Here is an 11060-nt window from a genome sequence, read left to right as displayed (position 1 = left end):
TTTTGTTTCATATGGCAGCATCCGCAGTATTTTGCTTTTAAAGACCCCCCACTCCGCGCACGTACTAGAGTCCGTTACTTTCGAATCAGGCGGCGTTCCGAACAGGAAGCACATGCGCAGATTCGCACTCTCCGGCAGGTTACTGCTCCTCATGCGCACGCGCGTTGCGGGCATCCGCTCTGAATGAGTTGGCCGTTTTCCCGCGCACGCGCACTGCTGGCACCCGCTCGGAGTGATTTGACAGTTTTCCACGCGCACTGCCGGCACCCGCTTTGAATTATTTGGCGGTTTTCTTTCCTCCTGGCGCAGGCGCGGTGCCGGTCTGCTTTCAGGTTTACTGCGTCTGTGGCGGAGTTTTTCTTTCCCCTTAGCGCTCGCTCAGTGAACCGTTGCAATGGTGGAGGGGCCTGGCTGTGCAATAAACGGCGAGAGAATCAGGAGCAATGTGAAGGAAGGACAGCGAGTTATGGAGCTGAGAGGGAGTGCGGTGAGTCAAGATAGTGTTACAGCAGCGCTAACACCATATTAGAAAGTACAGATTCACACTGTCCATGTAGGAATTGTATAGGCTCAGACTATCATTATAGCCCAGTGTATAGGCTGCCCACAGAGCGGTCATGATATGGAGATGCTGGTGTTGGACTGGGGTAAACACAGTAGGAGGTCTCGCAACACCAGGTTGGGTCCAGCAGGTTTATTTGGTGGCGTGGGCCACTGGCTTTTGGGGCGCTGGCCCTTTGGGTGGGTGGGAGTTCTGTTCACAGGCGGGACATGTAAAGATACAAACTCAATTTACAAAATAACAAGTTACTCACATTCCATAACTCGCATTCCAACCATTATTCAGTGAATTGGGTTTGCGTCTTTGTGTGTCCTGTTTGTGGGTGGGGCTCCCACTTGCCTGGCGGGCGTGCGGTGCTCCGGGGGCTAGTGGTTTGTGCTGCCGGGTAGACCTGTTGGACTTTAGCCTGGTGTTGTGAGACTTCTTTATAGAGCAGTTGCCCAGACTGTCCACACAGCCACACTTATCCCAGTACCAAAGAAAAGCCAAGTAGCGTGCTTTAATGGCTATTGCCCAGTGGCTTTGACATCCATCATTATGAAGTGCTTCAAAACGTTTGTCATGGAACAAATCAATTCTGGCCTCCCAGATGGCCTGGATCCACTACAGTTTGTCTATTGCAGCCACAGGTCCACAGCAGATGCCATTTCCCTGGCTCTACATTCAACCCTGGAACACCTAGATAACAGTCATTTTGTTAGATTCCTATTTATTGACTACAGCTTAGCCTTCAATACCATTATCCTTGCAAATTCATTTCCAAACCCTGTCCTAGGGCTTGTTGCCTCCCTCTGCAGCTGGATCCTGGACTTCCAACCCACGAACCATGATCAATAAGGATAGCCAAACTCCTCCACAATCATCCTCAGGCATTCTGACAACCTGCTTACTAGGCTACACGCGGAGAACCTGGTTTCTCATAACTTTGTGCCTCGGGGAAAGTCCCTGGACCTGTGGGTAGCGAATGTCCTGCCTCGATGTGACTTCCCTGCCTGCACAGCTCCACACTACAGCACTAAGAGGTCTCCAGACTGAGCGCGCAGGCCCCAGTTGGGGCAGCCGTCCGAGGCAGTAGTTACGCAGTAGTGTACTGGGGTACGTGGACAACACGGGGGCTCATTCTCAGAGTGGCTGTCATCAGATGTTTGAATGGATCTACTTTATATTAAGTTGATTTTTCTCTGTACCCTTGCCCTGACTGTAACACTATTCTGCATCCCATCCTTTCCTTCTTTATGCTTTGTCTGTATAGTGTGTAAGAAACAATGCTTTCAATGTATACTAATTCATATAAAAATAATAAATCAAAGGTGCTGCATCTGGCTGGGGTATAGCTGTATCCTCGGATCCAGCAGACCTCTGACTGTCCAATCCTTGGGATGTTCCTGTCTTCTGATGTGTATTAGGAGCAGTGTAATGCTCACCAAATAATGACCCAGAAGGGGAGGCATTGGCTTAGTGGTATTATCGCAGATGGTATTATGGCAGATGGTGGAATTTGAATTCGATTTTTTTTAAAAAAATCTGCAATTAAGAGTCTACTGATGTGCCATTCTCCTTTGGCTGATGAATACAAACGCCTCCATGTTGGGTTTAAGGTTGTAACTTGACTCCTAGTTGTTAACCTTCAGTGCTGACTAACTTAAAGTGCAACTAAATAACATTGGTGTTCCAAATCTTGGAAAATGTTAACCTGTTTGAAATTGAGGTGTTAAGTATAGAGTGAGTATGTTGGGCTGTTGCTTGACCAGTCTGTGAGACAGCTCTCGCAATTTTGGTACTAGCCCCCAGATGTTATAAGGGGCATGTTGCAGGGTCAACAGGATGGCAAGGGCACAAAATGTACTCTGGGTGGGGGATTTCATTGTCCATCACCAAGAGTGGCTCGGCAGCAGCATTACTGATCGAGCTGATCGGGCCCTAAGGGCTATAACTGCTAGACTGGGTCTGCAGCAGGTGGTGAAGGAACTACCAAGAGGAAAAAACATACTTGACTTCATTCTTACCAATTTGCCGACTGCAGATGCATCTGTCCAAGACGGTATCAGTAAGAATGACCACCGCAGTCATTGTGGAGATGAAGTCCCGCCCACATGTTGAGAATAACTTCCGTTGTGTTGTGTAGCACTATCGCTCTGCCAAATGGGACAGATATCGAACTGATCTAGCAACTCAAGACTGGGCATTCACGAGGCGCTATGGGCTATCAACAGCAATGGAATTGTACTCCAGCACAATCTGCAACCTCATGGCCCAGCATATACCGCAGTCAACCATTACCATCAAGCCAGGAGATCAACCCTGGTTCAATGGAGAGTGCAGGACGGCATGCCAGGAGCACCTCAAGGCATACGTAAACATGAGGTATCAACCTGGTGAAGCTACCAAATAGGGCTACTTGCATGCCATGTGGCACAAACAGCATGTGATAGACAGCTGAGCTACCTCACAGTCAGCGGATCTGAGCTCTGCAATCCTTCCTCATCCAGTAACGAATGGTGGTGAGACAATTAAATAACTCACTGGAGGAGGAGGAAGCTTCACAAACATCCCCATCGTCAGTGATGGAGGAGCCCAGCATATCAGTGCAAAAGATAAGGCTGAAGTATTTGCAACAATGTTCAACCAGAAGTGCCGAGTGGATGATCCATCTCGGCGTCCTCCAGTGGTCCCCCGCATCTCAGATGCCAGTCTTCAGTCAATTTAATTCACTCCACGTGATATCAAGAAGCAATTGGAGGCACTGGATACTGCAAAGACAATGGGCCCTGATAACAGTTCGGCAAAAGTACTGAAGACTTGTGCTCCAGAACTTGCTGCTCCCCTAGCCAAGCTCTTCCAGTGCAGTTACAACACTGGCATCTACCCAACAATGTGGAAAATTGCTCAGATACGTCCTGTACGCAAAAAGACAGGACAAATCCAACCCGGCCAATTACCGCCCAATCAATCTACTCTCGATCTGTAAAGTGATGGAAGGGGTCATCAATGGTACTATTAAACAGCACCTGCTCAGTGATGCCCAATTTGGGTTTCACCAGGGCCACTCCATTCCTGGTCTCATTACAGTCTTGGTTCAAACATGGACGAAAGAGCTGAATTCCAAAGGTGAGAGTGACGACCCTTGTCATCAAGGCTGCGTACAACTGAGTGTGGTGTCAAGGAGCCTAGCAAAACTGGAATCAATGGGTATCAGGGGGCATACACTCCTGGTTGAAGTCATACCTGACACATAAGGTGGTGTGGACGGTCAGTCATTTCAGCTCCAGGACATCTCTGCAAGAGTCCATCAGGGTAGTGTCCTAGGCCCAAACATCTTCAGCTGCTTCATCAATGACTTTTCCCCTGTCATGTGGTCAGAAGTGGGGTTATTCACCGATAATTGCACAAAGTTCAGCATCATTTGCAATTCCTCAGATACTGAAGTAGTCCACATTCAAATGCACCAAGACTTGGACAATATCGAAGCTTGGGCTGACAAGTGGCAAGTAACATTCGTGCCACACAAACGCCAAGCAATGACCATCACCAATAAGAAACACTCTAACCTCCGCCTCTTGACATTCAGTGGTGTTACCATCGCTGAATCCCCCACTGTCAACATCCTTTGGATTACCTTTGACCTGAAACTCAACTGGACTCACCATGTAAACTCTGACTCCAAGAACAAGCCAGAGGCTCAATATTGCAGCGAGTAATTCACATCCTGACTCCCCAAAAGCCTATCCACCATCTACAAGGCACAAGTCAGGAGATTGATGGAATACTTCCCACTTGCCTGGTTGGGTGCAGCTCCAACAACACTCTAGAAGCATCTTATTAATAATATGGCAAATACTCAGCAGATCAGGTAGCATCCGGAGAGAGAAAGAGAGGTTAAAACTTAACTTTTCAGGCCAATGATCTTGGAACTGAAAAAGATTTTTTTGCATTTCTCCAGGTCACTCAAGTAAATGGACAGGTTTCCTGTCAGCATGGAATCCAACTGCTCAAAGGAAAGATTTACACTGGGGTGAAGACATTGGGCAAGGAACTCTTTATACATTTTGGCCTAACCACATTAAGGTAGCATTTTTTTTTCCTCCATGAAATACATTCTTGTTGAAGAGTACATTTATTGTGGTAATGGCATTCTATAATAACAACATGGGTAGAAAATTCAGGTTCAACATTTCCTTGACTAATTTAACTTTTAATGTCTCTACTAAGCCCACTGTAAAGACAATTATTCGCTGATGGCTGTTGCTCCTAATCATCTCCTAACCTGGAGGAGCCATAAGTAAGCATCTGGAAGTTTCAAAATCAGCCGTACAATTGTCTTAATGCTGGCCTCATAAAATAAACAAAAAGTGCTGGGGATTGTCTAGTGAACAAGACATTTAATGTTAATACATATGTTGCTGTGATCGATAGATGAGTATGCTTGATGTTTGATTACTGAGCCATGAGGAACCCCAAACCAATGAACATGCATGTGCAAGATATTGCTGGTTGTCTCTAGCAGTAGCATTGGCATTTGTTGTTAGCCCCTTGCAATACCATAGGCATTGTTTTACTTGCAGTAAGTTAGTAAGAACTCGTTTGTATCACTGAAAGAAACTTTGAAGCCATTCTTTGATGATGTACTTTAACTTCAGTGCGTACTGCAAGAATTATACCACAGTGATGCTGTGGTATATAGATGACATGTTGAACGTGTTTGCCGGCTAGTGCTTTTGCTTGTATTGAATGTAGATCTTAAATTTGCCTCTAACATCTGTGAATAAAATACTGATTTATAAGTCAAACAGCATCAGTTCCAAAAGTTACCTGGCATGTCTTTGATGCTTTGTGGTTTTAAGAACACAAGAATTAGGAGCAGGAGTAGGCCATCTAGCTTCTCAAGCTTCTCTGCTATTCAGTAAGATCATGGCTGATCTTTTCGTGGACTCAGCTCCACTTACTGCCTACTGACCATAACCCTTAATTCCTCTATGTTCAAAAATCTATCTATCTTTGACTTTGAAACATTCAACGAGGTAGCCCCAACTGCTTCACTGGGTAGGGAATTTCACAAATTCACAACCCTTTGGGTGAAGAAGTTCCTCCTCAACTCAGTCCTAAATCCTCCTTATTTTGAGGCTATGCCTTCTAGTTGTAGTTTCGCCTGCCAGTGGAAACAACCTCCCTGCTTTTATCTTGTCTATTCCCTTCATAATTTTATATGTTTTTATAAGATCGCTCCTCTTCCTTCTGAATTCCAATGAGTATACGCGGTCTCTTCCCATAAGCCAATCATCTCAACTCTGGAATCAATCTAGTGAATCTCCTTTGTATCGTCTCCTATGCCTGTATATCCTTTCTCAAGTAAGGAGACCAAAACTGCTCTGGGTGTGGCCTCACCAGCACCTCATCCAGCTACAACATAGCCTTCTTGTTTTCAAACTCCATCCATCTAGCAATGAAGAACAAAATTCCATTTGCCTTCCTAACTACCTGCTGCAAACCAACTTTTTGTGATTCATGCACAAGGCCATCTAGGTCCCTCTTGCTGTTTAAATAGTAGTCCATTTTGCTGTTATGCCTACCAAAATAGATGAACTCACATTTACCAGCATTGTTCTCCATCTGCCAGACCGTTGCCCACTCACTTAAATTATCTATATCCCTTTGTAGACTTTGTATCCTTTGCACATTTTGCTTTAACACTCATCTTAGTGTCATCTGCAAACTTCCACATACTACACTTGGTCCCCAATTCCAAAACACCTATGTAAGTTGTAAACAATTGTGGTCTCAACACTGATCCCTGAAGCACACCACTAGTCACTGATCACCAACCAAAAAACACTCATTTAGCTGCCCCCACCCCACCCACTCTTTGCTTTCTGCCTTGATCCACTGGACCTTGATAGTCTACGATTGCAGCCTCATGCTGTAAGAACATAAGAACTAGGAGCAGGAGTAGGCCATCTGGCTCCTCGAGCCTGCTCCGCCATTTCAATAAGAAACATGGCTGACCTTTTCGTGGACTCAGCTCCACTTACCTGCCCGCTTACCATAATTCTTAATTCCTTTACTGTTCAAAAATTTACCTATCCTTGCCTTAAAAACTTTCAATGAGGTAGCCTCAACTGCTTCACTGGGCAGGGAATTCCACAGATTTACAACCCTTTTTGTGGAGAAGTTCCTCCTCAACTCAGTCCTAAATATGCTTCCCCTTATTTTGAGGCTATACCCCCTAGTTCTAGTTTCACCTGTCAGAGGAAACAACTTTTCTAGAACATAGAACATCACAGCGCAGAACAGGCCCTTCGGCCCACGATGTTGCGCTGACCAGTTTAAAAAAAAACAATGACCCACTAATCTAAACCAATCCCTTTTCGTCCATAAACCTATCCATGGATCTCTTAAACGCCCCCAAACTAGGCGCATTTACAACTGCAGCAGGCAGGGCGTTCCAATCCCTCACCACCCTCTGGGTAAAGAACCTACCCCTGACATCCGTCCTATAACTACCCCCCCTTAGTTTAAAGCCATGCCCCCTCGTGCTAGCTTTCTCCATCCGAGGAAAAAGGCTATCACTATCCACCCTATCTAAACCTCTAATCATCTTATATGTTTCAATAAGATCCCCTCTTAGCCGCCGCCTTTCCAGCGAAAACAACCCCAAATCCCTCAGTCTCTCCTCATAGGACCTCCCCTCCATACCAGGCAACATCCTGGTAAACCTCCTCTGCACCCTCTCCAAAGCCTCCACATCCTTCCTGTAATGTGGGGACCAGAACTGCACACAGTACTCCAAGTGCGGCCGCACCAGAGTTGTGTACAGTTGCAACATGACGCTGCGACTCCTAAATTCAATCCCCCTACCAATAAACGCCAAGACACCGTATGCCTTCTTAACAACCTTATCTACTTGATTCCCAACTTTCAGGGATCTATGTTAGATCCCTCTGTTCGTCCACACTATTCAAAGTCCTCCCGTTAGCCCTATACTCAACACATCTGTTATTCCTACCAAAGTGAATCACCTCACACTTCTCCGCATTAAACTCCATCCGCCACCTCTCGGCCCAGCTCTGCAACCTGTCTAAGTCTCCCTGCAAACTATGACACCCTTCCTCACAATCTACCACCCCTCTGACTTTGGTGTCATCAGCAAATTTACTAATCCACCCAGCTATACCCTCATCCAGATCATTAATAAAAATTACAAACAGCAGTGGCCCCAAAACAGTTCCCTGAGGCACACCACTCGTAACCGAACTCCATGACGAATATTTACCATCAACCACCACCCTCTATCTCCTATCTGCTAGCCAATTCCTGATCCAATTTCCTAGACTACCCTCAATCCCATACATCTGCATTTTCTGCAGAAGCCTACCATGGTGAACCTTATCAAATGCCTTACTAAAATCCATATATACCACGTCAGCTGCCTTACCCCCATCCACCTCTTTGGTCACTTTTTCAAAAAACTCAATAAGGTTAGTAAGGCACGACCTACCCGCTACAAAACCATGCTGACTATCTCCAATCAATTCATTACTCTCCAAATAACTATAAATCCTATCCCTAATAATTTTTTCTAAAACCTTGCCCACAACAGAAGTAAGACTCACCGGTCTATAATTCCCGGGGAAGTCTCTGTTCCCCTTCTTAAACAATGACTGTCCACTCTGTCCATGCCATTCATAATCTTGTAAACCTCTATCAAGTCACCCCCGAAATTCTGTCATTCCAGTGAGAACAAACCAACTTTATCCAGCCACTCCTCCAGACCAGGCAACAGCCTGGTAAACTTCGCCTGTACCCGCTCTAAAGCATCCGCATCCTCCTGGTAGTGTGGCAACCAGAATTGTACACAATGTTCTAAATGAGGCCTAACTAGAGTTCTGTACAGCAGCAGCATGACCTGTGAATTATTATACTCAATGTCCTGACTGATAAAGCCAAGCATGCCTTATGCCTTCTTGACTACTTATCCACCTGCATTGCCACTTTCAGAGATTGGTGGACATGTACGCCCAGATCTGTCTGCCTATCGATACTCTTCAGGGTTCTACCGTTTACTGTGCAACTCCTACATGAGTGACCTATCTCTGTGCTTTAAATACACTGTAGTTATCAGCTCATGGAGGCATTGTCTTATGAGGAAAGGTTGAACAGATTGGGAATCTACTCATTGGAACTTACAGAGGTGATCGCATTGAAACATAAAGGATTCTTAAGGGGCTTGACATGGTAAATGATGACAGGATGTTTCCTCTCATGTAGGACCAGAGGGCATAGTTTCTGAATAAAGGGTTACCAATACAATACTAAGATGAGGAGGAATTTCTTCTGTGAATGTTGGGAGTCTTTGGAATTCCTTGCTGCAGAGAGCTATGGAGGCAAAGTCCTTAAGTATATTTAAGGTTGAGATAGATTTTTTGACCATTAAAGGAATCAAGGATTATGAAGAAAAGGCAGTAAAGTGGATGGGAGTAATGTCACGGACCTACTAAATGACAGAGCAGACTTGTGAGGCCAAACAACTTACTCTTTTTCCTCTTTCTTAATATCTTATGATTTTATTGCCGTTTGTGAGAACTTGCTGTGTGCAAACTGACTGCTGCAGTTCCTACTTTACAATGGTATTGTTGGTTGTGAAATGCTTTGGGATTACTTGCATTCAAGAAAGCAGTGACAGAAATACAATTCTTTCTATATCATGCATTCTTTGAATTAGCAACCACATCTCTATCTTTGCTTCTCTCTCATCTACAAATAAAATTCAAATAATTGTAGGAATATATAGCAAAATTTTCCAGAATGCTTCATAAAATGAATTACACTTGGGAATAGGGTGATAATTATACGGTTTAAACTTGGAACTATGTCTGAAATACTTGTGGCTCCAGCTCAAAGCCTGGTACCCACTGAGGGAAGGGTAGAACTTAACTTCACAAGTGAGACTAACCAACTAATTTACAAACAAAATCACACGATCGCAGAAGCCACAGTAACAATGTAGAAATAAAAAACATAAAATGCTGGATAAATCCAACAGATCTGGTAGCATCTGTAGAGAGAAATAAAGTTTTGAATCTAAATAACCCTTCTGCAGAATATCAGAGTAATTTATAAATACAGTTTGGACAAATAAAATATAGGGTTAGTCCATAAATTAAGATTTTTAGATCAATACCTTTTATATTACAAGTCAGTGTTTATAAATTACTTAATTTCACCTGTGAAATTTCTTCAGTTGTTAAACTGAATGAGGTACTATAATTATTTTGCTTGCTATTGGTGTACAATATAGTCTGTCCCTTTTTAATGTTACCAGCGAAATTATAAGAAGGCACACAATTTAATCAATTACAGAATAATTGAACTGTTAAATGGGGACTCTACAGATTGGTAAATGTTTGCTAAAGGTTAGAGGAACTGACATGAAATAAGTAGTGTACGTTAGGTAGAAGAATGCCCACCTTTGAGGTGGAAATCAGACCATTTTCTGGAGAATCTGAAATATGGGGACACATTCTCAGTTTAAGAGACCAAGTATTTGGGACTGAGATGAGGAGAAATTCCTTACTGAAGATACTGTATCTCTGGAATTCTCTTCCCCAGAGAGTTGTTGATGCTCCAATACTGAATCCACTTATGGCTGGGATAGACAGAATTGTGGTCTCAGGGAATTGAAGGTACGGGAAGCGGCAGAAAAGTAGAGTTGAAGTCTAAGATCAGCCATATTCATGTTGAATGGCAGTGCAGGCGGCAACAGTCCTTCGCCTATTGCTTGTGTTCATGTGATCTGAGTACCACCTTGAGGGCAACATGTATGCACATACAATTCCTTTAGTTCCTGCTTGATGTCCATTCTCCCATGTGAAGCCTTCTAAAATGTTCCTCAATATGTTCATTTCACTGTTTTGGATGGGAAGAGACATGCAGACTAACTCCATTTAATTATCATTTCAAAGTTAGAGGACCATTTTTTTTCTTTTATTCATTCAACTTTTTGCATTAAGGCGCCAGCTACCAAAAATATAGGATTGCGATGAGCAAAGATTTTTGATGTGACTTTGTCTTTAACTTTTGCAAGATCATCTGTAGCCATATTCAAGGAAAATTCTGATGCACTCTTTGTTTGAAATAACTGTAACTATCTAATTTTAAATGCCATTCCAGGGTCCATTTTGGTATGCACGGTTCAATGTGTATCAACTCATCAGGGAAAAAGCACAAGGATGGATCTGCAGCAGTTCTAGAAATCCAGCTGACCAATGATTTGATTTGCTTCTTTGACTCCACAGTGGATGTCAGGTAAATGTATATGAATTAATTTTCTGGTTCATTTTTGTGCTTTCTTTTTCACCAGTTTCTGTGTTGCCTTAATCTCTAGAAATAAATTACAAATGTGTTTTCAAAATGACTTGATTTCCAAGATTGGATTTCAAGTGTGAGTCAGTATATGTTTTAATTTCTCCACATTTATTGCACTGCGGCACAGTGGTTAGCACTG

General features: G+C 43.7%; 1 protein-coding gene across 1 annotated transcript in view; it reads left to right on the top strand.

Annotated features, from left to right (window-relative positions):
* Window positions 1-268: 268 nt before the first annotated feature.
* neil3 (nei-like DNA glycosylase 3) overlaps window positions 269-11060 on the top strand; it is a 32405-nt gene continuing 21613 nt past the window's right edge. The window contains exons 1-3 of the mRNA XM_080189745.1: window positions 269-487; window positions 4503-4627; window positions 10727-10861. Coding sequence (XP_080045871.1) covers window positions 395-487; window positions 4503-4627; window positions 10727-10861 — 353 coding nt within the window. The 5' untranslated portion in view covers window positions 269-394. The remainder of the gene's footprint in view (window positions 488-4502; window positions 4628-10726; window positions 10862-11060) is intronic.

This window comes from Carcharhinus amblyrhynchos, chromosome 5 (assembly GCF_965287045.1).
Source record: "Carcharhinus amblyrhynchos chromosome 5, sCarAmb.v2.hapA, whole genome shotgun sequence".
NCBI lineage: Eukaryota > Metazoa > Chordata > Chondrichthyes > Carcharhiniformes > Carcharhinidae > Carcharhinus > Carcharhinus amblyrhynchos.
The sequence above is the reverse complement of the archived record's forward strand: the minus strand, read 5'-3'. Positions and strand labels throughout refer to the sequence as shown.